This window comes from Oratosquilla oratoria, chromosome 12, assembly GCF_046742065.1.
Source record: "Oratosquilla oratoria isolate Oo_2021 chromosome 12, ASM4674206v1, whole genome shotgun sequence".
In the NCBI taxonomy this organism is placed as follows: domain Eukaryota; kingdom Metazoa; phylum Arthropoda; class Malacostraca; order Stomatopoda; family Squillidae; genus Oratosquilla; species Oratosquilla oratoria.
The window spans coordinates 58,695,617-58,719,476 of NC_134788.1; the positions used below are offsets into that span (position 1 = coordinate 58,695,617).

At 37.6% G+C, this 23,860-nt stretch overlaps 1 protein-coding gene across 5 annotated transcripts; it reads right to left on the reverse strand.

The window, feature by feature from the left end:
* Positions 1–43: 43 nt before the first annotated feature.
* On the reverse strand, positions 44–22,366 carry LOC143031850 (uncharacterized). Of its 5 annotated transcripts, none has more exons than XM_076196196.1 (3): positions 21,916–22,363; positions 12,575–12,640; positions 44–4,800 (listed from the first exon to the last, which is right to left on the reverse strand). In XM_076196196.1, the coding sequence occupies exon 3, from the start codon at positions 3,645–3,647 to the stop codon at positions 2,778–2,780; it is 870 nt and encodes a 289-aa protein (XP_076052311.1). In that variant the 5' UTR covers positions 3,648–4,800; positions 12,575–12,640; positions 21,916–22,363; the 3' UTR covers positions 44–2,777. The 5 variants fall into 5 exon arrangements, with proteins under 5 accessions (XP_076052311.1, XP_076052308.1, XP_076052310.1 ...); XM_076196193.1 differs by having other exon boundaries at positions 21,748–22,363; XM_076196195.1 differs by lacking the exon at positions 12,575–12,640 and having other exon boundaries at positions 21,748–22,363.
* Between the last annotated feature and the right edge of the window lie 1,494 nt (positions 22,367–23,860).

Genomic DNA, 23,860 nt, shown 5'->3' on the forward strand with positions numbered 1-23,860 from the left:
TTGCAAAGGGCTTGTAATAGTTCAGGTGATGAAAAAAAAGTACTCCAAGTTATAACAGTTTTATTAGAGTACAGTAGTAATCCAAAACAACTATAACAATTTATACAATTTATTCTCATGAACCACCATATGAACACAGGAGCTACCTTATATTTATCTCACATTAGCTACAGGCTGTATATATATATTCAAATTCCTCAGTATATAATATAAATGTAGAGACAAATGATGCAATTAAGAACCAAAACCCACTCCGATAATATAGCAGAACATGACACATTTGTTATCTGGAATCAGCACTGCACAATATATGATATGACTCCTTTTCAAGAAGTGAGCCTCCATAAGAAAATATGAGGGTGGTAAATTTAGTTTTGCTCTCCTTCTACAAACCCGAGGTATTCCTCTTTGGATTCCTTTACCAAAGTGACTATCAAACAAGTTGGAATTAAATTAAATCTTGCTGGATATTAGCCAATTGAACCCCAAAAGTTAAAGATTTAATAATATCTGTCCAAATACTTTTCAAATCTGTAGAATAAAGACTCAGAATTATCATTTCTAAGGGGTTTCTCCTCTGTGCTAACCTGAATTTGATTATTTGGATCATCAGGTATAGAGCATAAAGTTTTACAATGGATAAATCTATGAGGGCTCTCACCCTTCATGTTTTTTGTCTTTTCAGATACCCTGAAAGAAGTAATAATGATTCACAAACATCACATCTAAAAACTTTTTTCCCCATGTGTGAATAAGCATATCATTCAAAGCATAAGAACTGGGAAATGAAGATTGACAAAGAGTGCATTTACAAGAGCAGATTTTCATGACTTTTCAGAGTATCTGACTGAGAAAATATAGCTGTAAAAAACGTACACTAATGAAATCTCTTTCCTCTATGAGTTCTGATGTGGTTTTTATGTCATCCAATTTAGAAAATGAAGTTTTAAAAAGAGCACATTTATATTCCTGTGTGTGTTGTCATGTTTTATCAAAGTACCACAACGACAATACGAAACTTCACAAAAAGTGCATTTGTATGAATTCTCATGTGGTTTCTTAGATATCCAGACAAGGAAAATGAAGATTCACAAGGATTACATTTATAAGCTGTATGAATTCTCATACTATATTTAGCTGAGAAAATGAAGCTTCACAAAGACTACCTTTAAAACAGTGTCTATCGTGCATGAGTTATGATATGGCTTTTCAAGGTACCTGACAGAGAAAAAAAATAAATAAAAAAATCACAAAACATGCATTTATTTATAAGGCTTCCCTTGCATGTGAGTTCTCACATGACACGTTAGATTACCAGACCCTCAAAATAAAAGCATAACACCACATTTACTGGGTTTGTGCCCTGCCTGAGTTCTTTAATAGCTCTTCCGGTCACCAGATTGGGAAAATGCTTCATAAATCACTTCTATGCTTTTTTCCCACTGCAAGTTCTTGTGTGATTTTTCCAGAATGCCAGATTAAAAAAAAGAAGCTTCACAAGGAGTGTATGTACATCTTCTTTTCTTGTGCAAGTTCTCATGTGGCTTTCCAGCTTGTCTGATTGAGAAAATGAGGCTTTGCAAATGTTACATTCATGAGGCATATCCTGCTTGTTCTCACATGTCTTATTAGAGTATCTGAGAAAATTAAGCTTTACATTGATGGGATTTCTCTCCTTTCTGAATTTGCATGTGGTTTTCAGTATATCAAACTTTATTGAAGGTTCACAGGATACATTTATATGCTTCTACCCTTTTCAGATGACCAGCTCAAGTAATGAGCTTCTCATATGAACTCCTACATAACTCTGGGTAGAAAATTATGTATTGCAAAGACTACACAAGACTTTTCTTGTGTGAGTTTTTGTGTCATTTTTCAAAGTACATGACCAAGAACAGGAAGCTACTCAGGGTACATTTATGAGTTTTCTCTTATGTATGAACTCTCGCATGGCTTTTCAGAACATCTGAGAAAATGAACCCTTTGCAAACACTACACTCATAAGGCATCACTCCTCTGTTGTAAGTTCTCTCATGTCTTTTCGGAGCACTTGACCGAGAAAATGAAGCTTCACATTTAGTACACTCATGTTTTTTCTCTTGTCTGTATTATATATATATTTTTTTACACCATTAAACACAGAAAATAAAGATTTACAGAGAGAGTGATTGGTTTTCCTGTGAGTTCCAAGTTATAGTGCTATAAACAATAATTCAGATATAATGTTTCTCCATGTTCTCATAATGACCAGAAGCAGATATGAAAGCACTATAACAAAGACTGCATTCTAAAGATTTTTCTTGCATGATTTTTACATGGATACACACATCACAATGGAAAGCTATTCATGGGGCCGTCTCATGTGGCTAATACAATCATCAGACTTTGAAAATTCAACTTTACAAAAAGTACATAAATAAAGTTTCTCCCTTGTGTATTGTCATTTTACTAACAGGATCACCTGAACTAGAATATTTGATTTTATAAAGTGAAGATGATGACTAAAATAGAATATAAAGATTTCTCCCAATGCACTTGTCATGCATTTACAGAATAACTGCTAAATGAAATTCTGATAAATGTAGTGACAAGTCTTCTCTCCTTGTAAGTTTTTAAATATCTTTTCAGTACATCAAAGAAAATCAAGCTTCGCAATACCATGAGTTTCAAGTGGCTTTTCATCTGAATAAAGATTTACATATAGTTCCTCCCCTTTTACTTTTCAAATATATATATATATTTTTTTCGAAATAGCTAAATAAAGTTTGATATTGTATTTACGAGTTTTTTCCCCTCGTGTGAGTTTTCATGTGACTTTTCAAATTTCCCGAGAGGGAAAATGACGACTCGCAGAGACTACATTGATACGGCCTTTCCCCTGTGTGTGTTCTCATGTGGTTTTTCAAATTACCCGAGAGAGAAAAGGAAGCTTCGCAGAGACTACATTTGAAAGGATTCTCTCCCGTGTGAGTCCTGATGTGGCACTTGAGGGTCCCCGACAGAGAGAAGGAAGCGTCGCAAAAGGTGCATCGGTACGGCCGTTCTCCCGTGTGCGTCCTCATGTGACACGTCAGATTACCGGACCCGGAGAACGAAGTGTGACAAATTTTACACTCGTACGGCCTCTCCCCGGTGTGAGTTCTGATGTGGGTTTTGAGCGCACCAGACTGAGAAAACGACGCTTCGCAAATCGTGCACCGGTGGGGCCTCTCGCCCGAGTGGGCCCTCATGTGGCTCCTCAGTCCGTCCGACCACGAAAACGAGGCTTTGCAAATCCCACACACGTGCGGCTTCTCTCCTGTGTGTGTTCTCATGTGACTTTTCAGTTTGTCCGATCGAGAAAACGCCGTCTTGCAAACGGTACATTCGTGGGGCTTTTCTCCAGTGTGGGTGCGCATGTGGCTTTTGAGCGTGCCTGACCGAGAGAAGGAATCTTGACAAATAGTACACTGGAAAGGCTTCTCTCCTGTGTGAGTCTTGACATGTCTTTTCAAATTGTCTGACCGGGAAAAGGAAGCTTTGCAAATAGCGCATTCGTGAAGTTTTTTCCTTGCGTCAATTTTCACATGGCTACTGACAGTGCCTGGTTCGGGAAAAGACTCGCAAAGAGTATGCTCATGAGGTTGTTCCCCTGTGTCAGCACTCATATGGCTCTTTCAATTGCCAGTGTACATAAACCTTTAAACAAGTACACTTATGATACTGTGCCTCTTTTCATATGGGTCTCGAAACCATTAGACTGGAATTAGAGCTCCACAAAAGAAGCCTTTATGAAGGTATGGCGAAATAAAATTTTTGTTAAAAAGTAATTGTGCCCCCCCTTGCGTGAACTTGTATTTTCAGAATACACAAATGTAAAAAGTGAAGACTCACAAACAGGACACTTTGGGTTTTCCCCCCCTCAGTTGTTCACAAAATTAGACACAGGAGGAAATGTGGTTTTACAAGTATATAAATGAAGCTTATCCTATGAGTAAGTTCTTTGATGGTTTTTAAAATCACAAGACTAGGAAAATGAAGCTTAACATAATGCTTTTGAATCGTTTCTCTTGTGTACCATTTCTGACACTTATTTCCTTTGACAGTTCTCATATGACTTTTCGGAATACTATATCCAGAAAAATAAACTTCATAAAGATCACATTTCAGAAGTTACCCCCATGTAATTTCTTTTATTTCTTTCTATAAAGATCTAGAGTGGATAAATAAAACTTTATACAAGTACATTCATGAAGCTTCTTTCCTGGGTAAGTCTCATATAGCTTTTCAAATTACAAGAGTTAGAAACGAAAGATTAACATACAGTACATATAAGAAGTTTCTCGGCTGCATTCTCATAAACATTTCCAATTAACTAGGTCAAAAGCACATGAGATTACTCACTGAAGAGAAACTTGGAAATCAAAATGTTACTTCATATTATCAACCTAGAAACATCAACATTTAGAAGAAGAAAACATCAGATTCTTATCTGTTTGTCCATATATTAGATATCAAGTAGTTGACTTGATAACTGAATTACATATGTTGTCCTTTCATTAAAATTATTGTATCAAATATTACTGAGGAATAAATCCTCATTACATACACATTTAAAAGTCTTTTGTCCTTTGTGTGCCAAAATATGATTATTCAACAAATGAATAAAAGAAAATTCTCCAAAATACATCTAGGTGCTTCTAATTTCTCATGAGGGACATCTTGGAAAAATTCCAAACAAATTTCTTCTTTTACCTTATTCTGATTCTCGAATAACTCCTTTCAGTGGATGATTCAGTCAACCAGGTACTTCCTTCCACTCTGAGGAAAAAGAAATGCACATTTACATACAAGTATTACAAGCTAAAGGCTCACGGTAACTCAATGTTTCCCTTCAATATTAGAATGCATCCAATTTTTTTTAAAAGATCATAGTTGTCAGATACAGATTGACCTCTCATTAACGGACATTAATTAGCTGTGTTTGCGGTGTTTTCACTGTGTTTCTGGTGTTTTTGGTGCTGTTGTTTAGTGCTGTGCAATCACCCAAAAACCACTCAAAATCAATGGATTATTCACATCAACGGACACCGTTACAAACCCCCCCCCCCCATTAGTCTGTTAATGAGAGGTCAATCTGTATAAGATATAGAATGAGGATATAAATGAGCTGGATGTATGCATCTATCTATATACCAAGGGAGTCTTCCCCTTTCCCAGTGAGGTAGCCAATGTCAAAAAGCATATACCCACCCCCACGCACTACACTCCCACCCACCACCCTCTCCTCTCTTATCTTTGCTCCTCATGGATGACAGGTCATCTCTGTATCTTGCCCTGCATCAGAAGCAATGCAGTAAGACACACCAAAGCCACTTCACTTAATTGGCAGCCTCCCCTCTCTGCCCCCTCATAATGTAAAACAGCAGACAGGGAAAAACCCCATTGCGCTTTGTCAATATATCATCGACACATAACCACTCCTTAACCCCCCTACCCCCAGCCACTCCTTTACATTATAGTATCATCTATATACAGTCATTTTCTACTCACCCCTATCTCCCAACTTCTCCCTTCCTTGCTCAATAGACATCCCCCATGTGTTCACTCCATCCATCTCTGCCTTCCACACCTCTTTTTCTAGTCTTTCTTCATTCATTCTTTCCAGGTGTCCAAACCATCCCAATAATCTTTCATCCACCCTATCTCCCACCTTCTCCCTTCCTTGCTTAATGCCGCCTTCACCCCATCTATCTCATCCTTGGTTGTCCCCATATGTTCACTCCATCCACCTCTGCCTTCCACGTCTCTTTTACTAGTCTTCATTCATTCTTTCCAGGTGTCCAAACCATCCCAATCCACCCTATCTCCTATCTCCTTTTCCACCCCCACTCTCCTCCTCACCTACTGATTTCTCACTCTATCCAACCTTGTAGCACCTACCATACTTCTACGACATTTCACCTCATACACACTTGTACTTTTCCTTTCTGCTTCTCTTAAAGTCCATGTCTCTGCCCCATACAGTGCTGTTGACACAATCACCCCTTCATATAATCTCATTGCATCCATTCCCAAATGCCTATTTCTCATTACACTGTGCTTGTTGTAGGGTCAGAGGGGGGCATTAATGGAGTCAGTGACAGATTTTGGGAAGGTATGTGATAGAAAAAAGTTGAATGTAAATGTGATGAGATATATAATGGGAGAGGATGGCAGCAATTTGGAAGTTAGTCTTAAAGGAGAGAGACTTTAGGGTCATATGTGGCTAGCCACTTCCATAAGGTGATGCCTACATAGGCGGCATGAGGAGCAAGTGGGTACTCGATAATGCTGACGTCGGCATCTTGATTATTTTTATTGTAGTCGTACCTACATAACCTCCATTCTCTCTAAACTGACTTTATCATATTTTCTATGGTTATCAAAATACATGGGTGAAAGAGAACAAACGATTGAGCACTGACTTTATTTTTTATAATGCGATTATTATGACGCAACATCGCACGTCGGGCAGCTAATGCTGCCAGACGTGCGATGTGCCCCGGAGTGAAGAGGCTAGAAAGGGAGGAGTGGAGGAGATAAATCGTAGATTGAGAGAAGCAAGTAAGTGCCTTGGGGTATCAAAAATGTATGTATACAGTCATATACATTATGACTGGATAACTGTTTGAATAAACTTGAGTATTTTATTTTTTCCTTATGGTTACATATAAGGAAGGGTTATGTATAATTGAGTTGTTGTCCCTATGTTGCAGCACTTATTTAAGTGAGTATAAATATTTCATAATGTGTATTGTGGAGTCTGACATAAGTATCACCACATTTATGAATATTATGTTGCTTTTTCTTCTAGGTCGAAATGAGGCAGGCTGGATGTGAAGTTCTGAGATGTAACATAAAACTGTCAGGCAATCAACTGATGGCCTCAGTTCTCTCATGCAGGTGCAAAGGACCTTAGTCCAAAGGTATCCGACCACAACCACCAAGTTAACCAATAAGTCACTCAGAAAAGAAACTTTGTGCTATTGTCTAAATTTATGTATTGGGTAATGTACAATCATATGTTCTGCAACTTCTGTCTATTGAATGTATCTAGGGCAACTGGTGTCTATTGTCAGGCTGAACATGTACAGGTACTGTTTTGGTGTTGGGTATAGACAAGCTAGTGCACGTTTTGTCTTGGGGGGTACTTTCTCTTCTGGCTTTGTGTTTGGGGCTACGAATTCTCATAAGGAATTGTTCTTGACAATCATGTCTCTTAACATTATGTGTATGTTCATGCTTCTATAGGATGTGGGGTTCTGGGGGAAGTTTTTAGAAGATTTACAAGTACACTGGTGTCTTGCAATTTGACTGGTGTAGGGTGATTTTCAACACACTGAAATATGACTTGTCGAAACAAGATTTGTCAAAACTTGAATCACCTCCATCTTAGCAGACAAACTAAGAAAACTGTGTTTTTTTTTTTGTGTGTTGTTTGAATGTTGAATTTGCAAGTTTGGGTGTTAGATTAAGGTTTAGAGAGGAATTCATTAAGATTGAATCTGTGAGTTGTCAAAACGTGGAATGTTGAATTGCGAGACCTCAATGTAGTATGTTATTGGTGTTGGTTGCTTGTTACATTTTGGAGACTGATGTATTTACCTACTTGTATCATATGGGAAGGGAGTTATGCTCGTGGTGACCCGTCTTTGTATCTTTCAGCATCAATTTTTTTCTTAAGATCTTGAATAGTATTTGCATACACTGTTTCTTCATCTGTATTATCATTATTATTATTATTTTTTTTTTTTGGTGGGGTACCATGCTGTGGACACATAGTTGGAAGTTCATAAGTTGTATACCCAGTAATTAACACTTTTATCTGCTATCCTAATCCTGCATTTGCAAAGGGCTTGTAATAGTTCAGGTGATGAAAAAAAAGTACTCCAAGTTATAACAGTTTTATTAGAGTACAGTAGTAATCCATAACAACTATAACAATTTATACAATTTATTCTCATGAACCACCATATGAACACAGGAGCTACCTTATATTTATCTCACATTAGCTACAGGCTGTATATATATATTCAAATTCCTCAGTATATAATATAAATGTAGAGACAAATGATGCAATTAAGAACCAAAACCCACTCCAATAATATAGCAGAACATGACACATTTGTTATCTGGAATCAGCACTGCACAATATATGATATGACTCCTTTACAAGAAGTGACCCTCCATGAGAAAATGTGAGGGTGGTAAATTTAGTTTTGCTCTCCTTCTACAAACCCGAGGTATTCCTCTTTGGATTCCTTTACCAAAGTGACTATCAAACAAGTTGGAATTAAATTAAATCTTGCTGGATATTAGCCAATTGAACCCCAAAAGTTAAAGATTTATAATATCTGTCCAAATACTTTTCAAATTTGTAGAATAAAGACTCAGAATTAGCATTTCTATGGGGTTTCTCCTCTGTGCTATCCTGAATTTGATTATTTGGATCATCAGGTACAGAGCATAAAGTTTTACAATGGATAAATCTATGAGAGCTCTCACCCTTCATGTTTTTTGTTTTTTCAGATACCCTGAAAGAAGAAATAATGATTTACAAACATCACATCTAAAAACTTTTTTCCCCATGTGTGAATAAGCATATCATTCAAAGCCTAAGAACTGGGTAATGAAGATTGACAAAGAGTGCATTTACAAGAGCAGATTTTCATGACTTTTCAGAGTATCTGACTGAGAAAATATAGCTGTAAAAAACGTACACTAATGAAATCTCTTTCCTCTATGAGTTCTGATGTGGTTTTTATGTCATCTAATTTAGAAAATGAAGCTTTAAAAAGAGCACATTTATATTCCTGTGTGTGTTGTCATGTTTTATCAAAGTACCACAACGACAATACGAAACTTCACAGAAAGTGCTTTTGTATGAATTCTCACATGGCTTCTTAGATATCCAGACAAGGAAAATGAAGATTCACAAGGATTACATTTATAAGCTGTATGAATTCTCATACTATATTTAGCTGAGAAAATGAAGCTTCACAAAGACTTCCTTTAAAACGGTGTCTATCGTGCATGAGTTATGATATGGCTTTTCAAGGTACCTGACAGAGAAAAAATAAAATAAAAAATCACTAAACATGCATTTATAAGGCTTCCCTTGCATGTGAGTTCTCACATGACACGTTAGATTACCAGACCCTCAAAATAAAAGCATAACACCACATTTACTGGGTTTGTGCCCTGCCTGAGTTCTTTAATAGCTCTTCCGGTCACCAGATTGGGAAAATGCTTCATAAATCACTTCTATGCTTTTTTCCCACTGCAAGTTCTTGTGTGATTTTTCCAGAATGCCAGATTAAAAAAAAGAAGCTTCACAAGGAGTGTATGTACATCTTTTTTTCCTGTGCAAGTTCTCATGTGGCTTTCCAGCTTGTCTAATTGAGAAAATGAGGCTTTGCAAATGTTACATTCATGAGGCATATCCTGCTTGTTCTCACATGTCTTATTAGAGTATCTGAGAAAATTAAGCTTCACATTGATGGGATTTCTCTCCTTTCTGAATTTGCATGTGGTTTTCAGTATATCAAACTTTATTGAAGGTTCACAGGATACATTTATATGCTTCTACCCTTTTCAGATGACCAGCTCAAGGAAATGAGTTTCTCATATGAACTCCTACATAACTCTGGGTAGAAAATTATGTATTGCAAAGACTACACAAGACTTTTCTTGTGTGAGTTTTTGTATAATTTTTCAAAGTACCTGACCAAGAACAGGAAGCTACACAGGGTAGAATTATGAGTTTTCTCTTATGTATGAACTCTCGCATGGCTTTTCAGAACATCTGAGAAAATGAACCCTTTGCAAACACTACACTCATAAGGCTTCACTCCTCTGTTGTGAGTTCTCTCATGTCTTTTCGGAGCACTTGACCGAGAAAATGAAGCTTCACATTTAGTACACTCATGTTTTTTCTCTTGTCTGTATTATATATATATTTTTTTACACCATTAAACACAGAAAATAAAGATTTACAGAGAGAGTGATTGGTTTTCCTGTGAGTTCCAAGTTATAGTGCTATAAACAATAATTCAGATATAATGTTTCTCCATGTTCTCATAATGACCAGAAGCAGATATGAAAGCACTATAACAAAGACTGCATTCTAAAGATTTTTCTTGCATGATTTTTACATGGATACACACATCACAATGGAAAGCTATTCATGGGGCCGTCTCATGTGGCTAATACAATCATCAGACTTTGAAAATTCAACTTTACAAAAAGTACATAAATAAAGTTTCTCCCTTGTGTATTGTCATTTTACTAACAGGATCACCTGAACTAGAATATTTGATTTTATAAAGTGAAGATGATGACTAAAATAGAATATAAAGATTTCTCCCAATGCACCTCTCATGCATTTCCAGAATAACTGCTAAATGAAATTCTCTCCTTGTAAGTTTTTAAATATCTTTTCAGTACATCAAAGAAAATCAAGCTTCACAATAACATGAGTTTCAAGTGGCTTTTCATCTGAATAAAGATTTACATATAGTTCCTCCCCTTTTACTTTTCAAATATATATAATTTTTTTTCGAAATAGCTAAGTAAATAAAGTTTGATATTATATTTACGAGTTTTTTCCCCTCGTGTGAGTTTTCATGTGACTTTTCAAATTTCCCGAGAGGGAAAATGACGACTCGCAGAGACTACATTGGTACGGCCTTTCCCCTGTGTGTGTTCTCATGTGGTTTTTCAAATTACCCGAGAGAGAAAACGAAGCTTCGCAGAGACTACATTTAAAAGGGTTCTCTCCCGTGTGAGTCCTGATGTGGCACTTGAGGGTCCCCGACAGAGAAAAGGAAGCGTCGCAAAAGGTGCATCGGTACGGCCGTTCTCCAGTGTGCGTCCTCATGTGACACGTCAGATTACCGGACCCGGAGAACGAAGTGTGGCAAATTTTACACTCGTACGGCCTCTCCCCGGTGTGAGTTCTGATGTGGGTTTTGAGCGCACCAGACTGAGAAAACGACGCTTCGCAAATCGTGCACCGGTGGGGCCTCTCGCCCGAGTGGGCCCTCATGTGGCTCCTCAGTCCGTCCGACCACGAAAACGAGGCTTTGCAAATCCCACACACGTGCGGCTTCTCTCCTGTGTGTGTTCTCATGTGACTTTTCAGTTTGTCCGATCGAGAAAACGCCGTCTTGCAAACGGTACATTCGTGGGGCTTTTCTCCAGTGTGGGTGCGCATGTGGCTTTTGAGCGTGCCTGACCGAGAGAAGGAATCTTGACAAATAGTGCACTGGAAAGGCTTCTCTCCTGTGTGAGTCTTGACATGTCTTTTCAAATTGTCTGACCGGGAAAAGGAAGCTTTGCAAATAGTGCATTCGTGAAGTTTTTTCCTTGCGTCAATTTTCACATGGCTACTGACAGTGCCTGGTTCGGGAAAAGACTCGCAAAGAGTATGCTCATGAGGTTGTTCCCCTGTGTCAGCACTCATATGGCTCTTTCGATTGCCAATGTACATAAACCTTTAAACAAGTACACTTACGATACTGTACCCCTTTTCATATGGGTCTCGAAACCATTAGACTGGAATTAGAGCTCCACAAAAGAAGCCTTTATGAAGGTATGGAGAAATAAAAATTTTGTTAAAAAAAATTGTGCCTCCCCTTGTGTGAACTTGTATTTTCAGAATACAAAAATGTAAAAAATTAAGACTCATAAACAGGAAACTTTGGGTTTTCCCCCCCTCAGTTGTTCACAAAATTAGACACAGGAGGAAATGTGGTTTTACAAGTATATAAATGAAGCTTATCCTATGAGTAAGTTCTTTGATGGTTTTTAAAATCACAAGACTAGGAAGATGAAGCTTAACATAAACAATATATTCAAATTGTTTCTCTTGTGTACCATTTCTGACACTTATTTCCTTTGACAGTTCTCATATGACTTTTCGGAATACTATATCCAGAAAAATAAACTTCATAAAGATCACATTTCAGAAGTTACCCCCATGTAATTTCTTTTATTTCTTTCTATAAAGATCTAGAGTGGATAAATAAAACTTTATACAAGTACATTCATGAAGCTTCTTTCCTGGGTAAGTCTCATATAGCTTTTCAGATTACAAGAGTTAGAAAAGAAAGATTAACATACAGTACATATAAGAAGTTTCTCGGCTGCATTCTCATAAACATTTCCAATTAACTAGGTCAAAAGCACATGAGATTACTCACTGAAGAGAAACTTGGAAATCAAAATGTTACTTCATATTATCAACCTAGAAACATCAACATTTAGAAGAAGAAAACATCAGATTCTTATCTGTTTGTCCATATATTAGATATCAAGTAGTTGACTTGATAACTGAATTACATATGTTGTTCCTTTCATTAAAATTATTGTATCAAATATTACTGAGGAATAAATCCTCATTACATACACATTTAAGTCTTTTGACTTTGGTGTGCCAAAATATGATAATTCAACAAATGCACAAAAGAAAATAATCCAAAATACATCTAGGTGCTTCTAATTTCTTATGAGGGACATCTTGGAAAAATTCCAAACAAATTTCTTCTTTTACCTTATTCTGATTCTGGAATAACTCCTTTCAGTGGATGATTTAGTCAACCAGGTACTTCCTTCCACTCTGAAGAAAAAGAAATGCACATTCATATACAAGTATTACAAGCTAAAGGCTCACGGTAACTCAATGTTTCCCTTCAATATTAGAATGCATCCAATTGTTTTTAAAAGATCATAGTTGTCAGATAGATTGACCTCTCATTAATGGACATTAATTAGCTGTGTTTGCGGTGTTTTCACTGTGTTTCTGGTGCTGTTGTTTAGTGCTGTGCAATCACTATTATGCCACCCAAAAACCACTCCAAATCAATGGATTATTCACATCAATGGACACTGTTACCCCCCATTTAGTCTGTTAATGAGAGGTCAATCTGTATAAGATATAGAATGAGGATATAAATGAGCTGGATGTATGCATCTATCTATATACCAAGGGAGTCTTCCCCTTTCCCAGTGAGGTAGCCAATGTCAAAAAGCATATACCCACCCCCACGCACTACACTCCCACCCACCACCCTCTCCTCTCTTATCTTTGCTCCTCATGGATGACAGGTCATCTCTGTATCTTGCCCTGCATCAGAAGCAATGCAGTAAGACACACCAAAGCCACTTCACTTAATTGGCAGCCTCCCCTCTCTGCCCCCTCATAATGAAAAACAGCAGACAGGGAAAACCCCTGTTGCGCTGTGTCAAAATATCATCGACACATAACCACTCCTTAACCCCCCTTACCCCAGCCATTCCCTTACATTATAGTATCATCTCTATACAGTCATTTTCCACTCACCCCTATCTCCCAACTTCTCCCTTCCTTGCTCAATAGACATCCCCCATGTGTTCACTCCATCCATCTCTGCCTTCCACACCTCTTTTTCTAGTCTTTCTTCATTCATTCTTTCCAGGTGTCCAAACCATCCCAATAATCTTTCATCCACCCTATCTCCCACCTTCTCCCTTCCTTGCTCAATAGACATCACCCTCCTGCTTAATGCCGCCTTCACCCCATCTATCTCATCCTTGGTTGTCCCCATATGTTCACTCCATCCACCTCTGCCTTCCACGTCTCTTTTACTAGTCTTCATTCATTCTTTCCAGGTGTCCAAACCATCCCAATCCACCCTATCTCCTATCTCCTTTTCCACCCCCACTCTCCTGATTTCTCACTCTATCCAACCTTGTAGCACCTACCATACTTCTACGACATTTCACCTCATACACACTTGTACTTTTCCTTTCTGCTTCTCTTAAAGTCCATGTCTCTGCCCCATACAGTGCTGTTGACACAATCACCCCTTCATATAATCTCATTGCATCCATTCCCAAATGCCTATTTCTCATTACACTGTGCTTGTGGTAGGGTCAGAGGGGGGCATTAATGGAGTCAGTGACAGATTTTGGGAAGGTATGTGATAGAAAAAAGTTGAATGTAAATGTGATGAGATATATAATGGGAGAGGATGGCAGCAATTTGGAAGTTAGTCTTAAAGGAGAGAGACTTTAGGGTCATATGTGGCTAGCCACTTCCATAAGGTGATGCCTACATAGGCGGCATGAGGAGCAAGTGGGTACTCGATAATGCTGACGTCGGCATCTTGATTATTTTTATTGTAGTCGTACCTACATAACCTCCATTCTCTCTAAACTGACTTTATCATATTTTCTATGGTTATCAAAATACATGGGTGAAAGAGAACAAACGATTGAGCACTGACTTTATTTTTTATAATGCGATTATTATGACGCAACATCGCACGTCGGGCAGCTAATGCTGCCAGACGTGCGATGTGCCCCGGAGTGAAGAGGCTGGAAAGGGAGGAGTGGAGGAGATAAATCGTAGATTGAGAGAAGCAAGTAAGTGCCTTGGGGTATCAAAAATGTATGTATACAGTCATATACATTATGACTGGATAACTGTTTGAATAAACTTGAGTATTTTATTTTTTCCTTATGGTTACATATAATGAAGGGTTATGTATAATTGAGTTGTTGTCCCTATGTTGCGGCACTTATTTAAGTGAGTATAAATATTTCATAATGTGTATTGTGGAGTCTGACATAAGTATCAGCACATTTATGAATATTATGCTGCTTTTTCTTCTAGGTAGAAATGAGGCATGCTGGATGTGAAGTTTGAGATGTGACATAAAACTGTCAGGCAATCAACTAATGGCCTCAGTTCTCTCACGCAAGTGCAAAGGACCTTAGTCCAAAGGTATCCGACCACAACCACCAAGTTAACCAATAAGTCACTCAGAAAAGAAACTCTGTGCTATTGTCTAAATTCATGTATTGGGTAATGTACAATCATATGTTCTGCAACTTCTGTCTATTGAATGTATCTAGGGCAACTGGTGTCTGTTGTCAGGCTGAACATGTACAGGTACTGTTTTGGTGTTGGGTATAGACAAGCTAGTGCACGTTTTGTCTTGGGGGGTACTTTCTCTTCTGGCTTTGTGTTTGGGGCTACGAATTCTCATAAGGAATTGTTCTTGACAATCATGTCTCTTAACATTATGTGTATGTTCATGCTTCTATAGGATGTGGGGTTCTGGGGGAAGTTTTTAGAAGATTTACAAGTACACTGGTGTCTTGCAATTTGACTGGTGTAGGGTGATTTTCAACACACTGAAATATGACTTGTCGAAACAAGATTTGTCAAAACTTGAATCACCTCCATCTTAGCAGACAAACTAAGAAAACTGTGTTTTTTTTTTTGTGTGTGTTTGAATGTTGAATTTGCAAGTTTAGGTGTTAAATTAAGGTTTAGAGAGGAATTTATTAAGATTGAATCTGTGAGTTGTCAAAATGTGGAATGTTGAATTGCGAGACCTCAATGTAGTATGTTATTGGTGTTGGTTGCATGTTACATTTTGGAGACTGATGTATTTACCTAATTGTATTCTACAGGAAGGGAGCTATGCTCGTGGTGACCTGTCTTCGTATCTTTCAGCATCAAGTTTTTTCTTAAAATCTCGAATAGTATTTGCACACACTGTTTCTTTATCTAAGTTATTCCAAATATCCAGCACTCTGTGTGGGAAGCTATTCTTTTTCTGATCTCTTCTATAGTTGTCCTTTTTGATTTTCTTTTCATGACCTCTTGTTTTTCCATTGTCATTTTTTAGTAAATCTTTTCTGTCAAGGATTTCCATTCCTTTCATGATTCTAAATATAGTCAGTATATCACCTCTTTCTCTTCTTTGCTCTAGTGTTGGAAGTTCTAGTTTCAATAATCTTTGTTTGTATGTTAATTTGGAAAGAGCTTGTGCCAACTTTGTTGTTGCTCTCTGTATGGTGTAATGATTGCGTAAATTTGTGGGTTCTTGAGGTACAAGTTTGTAATGATGATTCTCATATGATGCTGTATGTGGTGGAGTTTTGCTGCTGAGTGTGGTCAGTTGAGGTTGTTTTGGTGTACCCTCATATTTGTCTTAAGATTCTGTTTCATACTATTTGTAAGTTTGCTTTGTATTTATCATTACATAGAACCAAGCTCAAACAACAGTTTTGTGTTATCCTTATGAATCATATATAAATTATGGAAAAAAAAAAATTAGGCGGAAGAGGAGGGGCATACTGGGGAAGATTGGAGTGGATAAGAGAAGGGAGGGATATAATAAGAGAGTGGAGTGAGGAGACAGGGGAAATGGAATGGAGATGAAGGATAGGGTATGGAGAGGGAGGAGAAAAGAAGAGAAGAAGAGAGGGGGAGGAAAAACAGGGTGAGAAAGAAGAAGAGGAGTTAGGAAAGAAGTTTAGCAGAAACAGAAGTGGAGGAGAAGAGAGATGAAAAGTATGGGAGTATATGGAGGAGGTGGAGAGAAAGAGTGATTGGGGTCGGTATGGAAGAGGAAAGATATGAAAGAGGATGGAAGGTTGAAATGTGACAGGGGAGGATATGGAAGAAGAGGGGAAGATATTGAAGAGGAGGGGATAGGAGGAAAAAGATGGGGGGGGGGAGACTAGGAGGGAAATTGAGGGAACAGGAAAGGAAGGGAGGGGAAGGAAAAGAATAGAAGGGGACTGGAGGGGATGGGCTTAGATAGCTCACTGCCATCCTATGCCTACTACTAATATTACTACTACCACTACTAAAGAAAAAGTAAATTTATATAATATAAATAAATATGATATATAAGATGCTGATCTTAACTTTCACTATAAACTTCTTCTTTTGCCCCTCACTAATCCTTCTCTTTTATCTTCCTAAGAATATGCCTCTTTGATGTGATGGAAGTGCTGCTTCCTGATAACAAATTACTCATAATGATTCTCACTTCCGTCTATATTATAATCATGGAAACCAAGGTTTTGACATAAGAGAGAAGGCTTCCTGTTGACAAATTGCTCATAATGATTCTCACTTCCTGCTTGTAATCATGGAAATCAGGGTTTTGATATGAGAGAGGAGATGATACAGTAATACTATTTTGGTTAAGTTGATCTCATTCCCTCGACTCTGGAGAAGCAATCCCAATTTAGGCAAAGTTGGTTAGGTTTGAGTTTCCCCTTACCCTTTACTGTTTTGATATTCCAAATTTTATATGCTTACACTTTGTAATTAACTTTACTTATATTCTCACATTTTACTCCACCCCCTAAAAACAAAAATAAAGTCCCACACATCAAATAAGAATGTAGGTACGAGGGATGAAGTACGAGTTGTGATGTGAAAGAATGTCACAACTTAATAAATTCAAAGTCACATTAAAAAGTACTCTTCCACACTCAAGGCATGCAAACATCACACAATACTAGCATAAAAAATTAGTGAAACTTCATGTATGGGGAGCCTATCTCTCTGATTATTATAATTTTTAGTTTTTGCAGGGTATTTTTGTTTTGACACCCTTCACTCCACACTTAATATCAGATGCCTCACATATTACAGTCAACACTTTTTTATGGCGACTTTCTACTGAAAATAATTTCATTAAAAGAAATTAATTTGGACAATTTATGGATTCACACATAAATACAACCGAGTACCTGGCTCATCTATTCCTGTGAACAATGTTGTGATATGAACGATGGTGTAATTCATATCCTTCGGAACTGCCTAGTTTTATAGATATTAATTGAAAAAGTAATGTACCTCTCCTCCCGAACGAGCTGGGGGGAAATGTGGGAAAACGGGGTTTTTGGGTGGGGGGGGGGGCCTACACATGCAGTACATTGCTATCATATCAATTTACGCATAATATCCAATATATCCAATATCAATGCCTAATTTTCCACCTACGATTTAGTTATACTGGGTTAGAGCTAGGATTATTCAATATTTGTTATTGTTATTCAATCACCCTTACAACCAATAGCTATATTAGCTACTTTTACACAAGTAACCTATTCCTTTCCCTTGTCATGTCTTCTTACGTTCAATTGGGTTTTTGGTGTCCATCTTTATTACATTACTTTTTCTCTGCTATTAATTGAACTATTTTTCCCCGCGTTCCCACATCTATCTCTTTTTCGCTATATTTGAGATGAACTTTTCCCTACCTCTCCTCCCGAACGATCTGGGGGGAAATGTGGGAAACCGGGGTTTTTGGGTGGGGGGGTACGTACACACGTAGTACTGACTGTTGCAGAAAATGGCTAGAATATCAATGTACGCATAATAACCAATATTAATCCAACAATTTCCACCTACGATATAGTTATACCGGGTTACAGCTCGCCTATCGTTGCCCCACCTTTTTTTTCCCGCTACATTTGAGATGTCATTTTCCCTACCTCTCCTCCCGAACGATCTGGGGGGAAATGTGGGAAACCGGGGTTTTTGGGTGGGGGGGTACGTACACACGTAGTACTGACTGTTGCAGAAAATGGCTAGAATATCAATGTACGCATAATATCCAATCTTAATCCCAAATTTCCACCTACCATATAGTGATACCGGGTTATACCTTGCCTATCGTTGCCCCACCTTATTTTTTCCGCTACTTCGGACACCTTTGGGGAGAGTATCGTTGCCTCAGCTGCTATATTCCCAACTTTAGTTGAATAGGCCTCCCGAATGATCTAGCATAACAGTTTCAGCATAATATCCAATATCACTAGCAACATTTCCAGTCCATAAGTGTTATTTAACTTCAAACACGCTTACAAACAATAACTGCTATATTACCTACTTTTCCCCAAGTTACCTCTTCCTTTCGCTTGTCATGTCTTCCTACGTTCAATTGTGTCCTTCCTGTCCATGAATATTACATTAATTTACCTCCGCTATCAATATAACTTTCAATTGGTAATAAATACTACCAAATCAAAGCGCGAGCGTATGTCTTTTTCCAACGCGTTCCCACAGCTATTTCTTTTTCGCTACATTCCAGCGTTATTACGTAAGATTGGTTAGGTTAGGTTGGTTACGTTAGGAAGGGTAGGTTAGCTTACGTTACATATTAACAACATATTAACATACATAAACGCTACTGTAGGTCTTGGCTCAAATGCTTGCCTATCGTTCCTCCACCTTCTTTTTTCCGCTACTTCGGAACTTTTGGGGAGAGTATCCTTCCCTCAGGTTCTATATTCCCAACTTTAGTTGAATAGGCTGTGGCGAGCGAGCTTGGGTTACGTTACGTTATGTTAGGTTACGATAAATTAGGCTGCGTATTCACCAAATATTAACATACATCAACGCAAGTGTATCTTGGGCCTGTACGCGATACGCACCTCAATTGTTTTCGACCTCACTTGACCCACGCATCGTTCCTCCACCTTATTTTTTCCGCTACTTCGGACCTTTTGGGCAGAGTATCCTTCCCTCAGGTTCTATATTCCCAACTTTAGTTGAATAGGCTGTGGCGAGCGAGCTTGGGTTACGTTACGTTATGTTAGGTTACGATAAATTAGGCTGCGTATTCACCAAATATTAACATACATCAACGCAAGTGTATCTTGGGCCTGTACGCGATACGCACCTCAATTGTTTTCGACCTCACTTCACCCACGCATGATGCCTTGACCTGACAGTCTAACAATGGCTTCGCTGTGCAGTGGGTGTCGGAATTCGTACTACGACACGATCGCCGTGTATCTGAACGACGACGCTGCCGCAACAGCATTTTTCAAGGCACACGGTGTCTTGCCGATCGACGTACAGTGTCCAAATTGCGATCATCCATGTCATTATAGGGCAACCACACACTCGTGGTATTGCGGTAGGAGGGAAAAAATTGCAAAGACCAAACGCTGGAAGGTCTGCCCATTCACACAATCCGACTATAAAGGGACTTTTTTAGCGGGAACTCATTTAAAACCATCGCAGGTCATCTTATTTGTGAATCAGTGGCTTCAGAAAGAGTGGAACCATAAAACGGTGATTAAAAATTTGAAGTTCGCGCCAACCACTAGTGTGGATTGGCGCAGCTTCTGCTCCGAGGTTACCGAGCGTTGGCTCGAAAATCAAGAGCCTATTGGGGGTGAGGGCATAGAGGTCGAGATCGACGAAACTCTTTTCATAAAAAGAAAATACAATAGGGGAAGGCTCCCCAAACAACTGTGGGTTTTTGGTGGAATTGAAAGACTCACCAAAAAGTGCTTTCTCGTGCCTCTCGTGAACAAAGATAGGAGTGCTCGTACGCTCGTGCCTATTATCAAACAATTTATTAAACCAGGCACAGTTCTTTATAGTGACTCGTGGCGGGCGTATAGCCAACTGTGCGACCATGGGTACAGCCACTTTGTGATAAACCACAAAAAACACTTTGTGGATCCTAATAATCCCAAAGTCCACACACAAAACATCGAGAGACTCTGGCTAAGCTTGAAACAGTGGTCCAAGCGCCCTGGCCTGAGGGCGAGATATTATCGCCAATATCTAGCTAGATACATCTTCCTGCACAACTACGAGGAAGAAGAAGTCCTTCATAAATTTTTTATTGAGGCGGCACGAGTGTATGAGCCACACTCCAACACGAAGCCCCCGTCAGGTACCTCCTCACACGAACAATCAACTTCTCCACCACAAGCATCTACTTCATCAGCATAAGGTAATCATAATGCTATTATTGTAGGGTTTTGATTACATGCGACAAGCATCTACTTCATCAGCATAAGGTAATCATAATGCTATTATTGTAGGGTTTTGATTACATGTGTTCCTAGTCATAAATGTTGTTATATGAACCCATTAAACTCCGATGACAAGATGTCTTGTCATTTGGTCAAATAAAATCAAAAATCATAAAACACCAAAATGTTTGATCAAACACCAGAAAAATATGACGTCAGTCCTAAGCGAAGCGAGGACTGACGTCATATTTTTCTGGTGTTTGATCAAACATTTTGGTGTTTTATGATTTTTGGTTTTATTTGACCAAATGACAAGACATCTTGTCATCGGAGTTTCATGGGTTAACGCTGGTCTAATACATTTTCATTATATAGCCCCTCTATTTTCTTTCCGCTGTTATTAAATGCAGGAACAGTATGGTACTTTCCGAGGCTGCATAGCATTTTTAAACTTCATATATGTCTCATGTGTTCCCAGTCATAAATGTTGTGATATTAACGCTGGTGTACTTCTTTGGATGCGCAAGTGCGCACTTTTATTTTTAGTAATTATCAAAGATAGTGAAATTGGGTTACCTTCGTCTGTGGCTAGTACCCTTCGCCAAAATTAGCGATTCATCGCTGCCGATTGTAAACACAAGGTGGCCTCACCTGAGTAGCCTTCGCTAAATTTAGCGATTCCTCGCTGCGGCTTCTAAAACACAAAATGGCTGCCATGTATAACACCCAAAACACGGGTGACTCCCGCCAACATGGGTGATTTATTTCTATTTCTATCACATTCCTGCCCTTACTCAGTGGTCATGCAAACCCCCACTACTCCATTTATTGCTCCCCCCCACCCAAAAACCCCGTCTTCCCACACTTCCCCCTCAGATCGTTCGGGTAACAGAGGGAACCCAAGTTCCATATCTTTCATATTTTATATCTAAATAACTACGCACTTGCGACGGAAATGAAGTACACCATCGCACATATCACCACATTTATCACTAGGAACACATGGGACATATTTCAACTTGTGCTGCTGTGTCATTATATAAATTGACCATTAATTTCTTAAGAACCAACAAGTGGAATCATTGCTTGTGGGAAAGTAAAGTAAATAAAGATGATATTGCTAGGAGTCATGGACAAATATTATACACTCACCAAAACATTATGTAGTGTCGGAAATGTGTATATAATCAACGTTTTTCATTGTATTTTCGACTGTGTTGTCATTAATATACTCAGCTGTACGTGGAAATGATCGAGTTCTGGGTTACTGTAACGCAGGTCAGGCAGAGTACAGTTAGTAAATTATCAATTAAAACATACTTAGGATTTGTGGCCGTGCAGCATAACTGACTAAAAGAGACACTCTTTTACGATTGCATATTTATATTTTTTATCTTATCTAAGAAATGTGTATTTAGACAATAATGTAACTATAATTGATCGATCAACACCGCCATTTGTTTGTAAACAAACCATCGAGGTCACCCTAATTAGCATAGGTTCAACCTTTTCATAGGAAGATTTTGAACTATGTCTATGCAAGACTGAAGTGTAATCGTTATAATTATTCCTATTTAATCATTCCTAATCGGAATTCAATTCTGCTTAAGTAAAGCTCAATACATAGCTCTATCACTAAACGTCCCACATTTCCTTTGCAACATTCTCTTCTCAGTGTAATTCCCTTTCCTACCCTCTTTTATCAATACTTTCTTTGTTATCATTTTTTGCTTACAATGTTACGGTTCCCATAAAACTCCAAAAAATTCTTGGACCGATGTTACGGACATTATAGTTTTACATACGGCTAAGAGATGGCGATAGTGTAGGGTAGAGTAACCAATCATATCGCTCCTCGCAACATGTAGAAACATACCGACCAATCAAAAAGATAGTAAATAAACATGAAGGCGGGAAGGAGAAATGTCAATTATTCGGATTGCTTTATTCTATCTTAATTTGATTTTTCATTTTGCAATCTTATAGGCAGATATAAAAACACACTGTAAAAAATGAGAGGATGGCACCCATTTTCATTGTGGTCCTCTTAAAAAATCCAAATATGTTTAAACAATAAGTAATACATAATGATGATAATAATAATAATAATGATAATAATAATGATGATAATGATAATAATAATAATAATAATAATAATAATAATAATAATAATAATAATAATAATAATAATAATAATAATAATAATAATAATAATAATAATAATAATAATAATGATAATAATGATAATAATAATAATAATAATAATAATAATAATAATAATAATAATAATAATAATAATAATAATAATAATAATAACAATAACAATAATAATAAAATTTATTTGGCACTGAATCAATATACATGAAGTGCAGATAAAGAAAAAAACACATAGTTCGAAATAACAGATATGTTATGTTAAATCATAATGGTTACTTAACATGATAATCTTTGACATGAGCTAAGATCAGACCATGTGACTATAAATAACGATCTTTGATATAATTCATGTACAAAGAATGAAAAACAGAAGGCACCTGTAGTGTTCAACAAGTAGAAAATAGTAAACATAGTTAAAAAGAAAGTAACAATGATTATGTGATACAATAATAATAATAATAATGGTAGCCTACATGAGTAATATTGACATGGACAGCTCTTCATAAAATAGGCTATATAGTTCAAGCAAATATTGATTAGAACTATGATAGCTGCAATCGCAAAAGAAAAAGTGCAATGTCGAAGTACGCACAAAGAGACAACAAATTTAAACATTAAGTAGTTTTATTTGGCATTGAATCATTATACATGAAGTGCAGATAAAGAAAATAACACATATAGTTCGAAATAAAAATTGCAAATGCCGAGGATGAAAAAACAAACAAACATGCAAGCTTATTTCCATTGTGGTCTTCTATAGACTGGTTTTCTGCACTTAAGTTACAAAGACAACATACGTAGGGGTTAAAGGGACCAGAGAGCTATCAGTACACATATGACACATAAACATTATTATAGATTTGCCAATACTACTAAAATGTTCGTTACATGTAGGATATTGAGACCAAAACTTGAGTACCATCACATTATCACATTAAGGAACATAGTATTATGCATCAGGAACAACAAAATAATACTAAAAGGTACCAGAACAGTATGAGTGAGTACCATATCAGTGTAGAACCATTAATGATACACTACATTATTCTACAGCTGTATCAGTAAGTGTAGGATGTAGCATCAGGATGCAGAATTAACTAATATTAAA

Coding starts and splice junctions, on each gene's coding strand:
- LOC143031850 (XM_076196192.1), bottom strand. CDS start 11,512: ATGTACATTGGCAATCGAAAGAGCCATATGAGTGCTGACACAGGGGAA.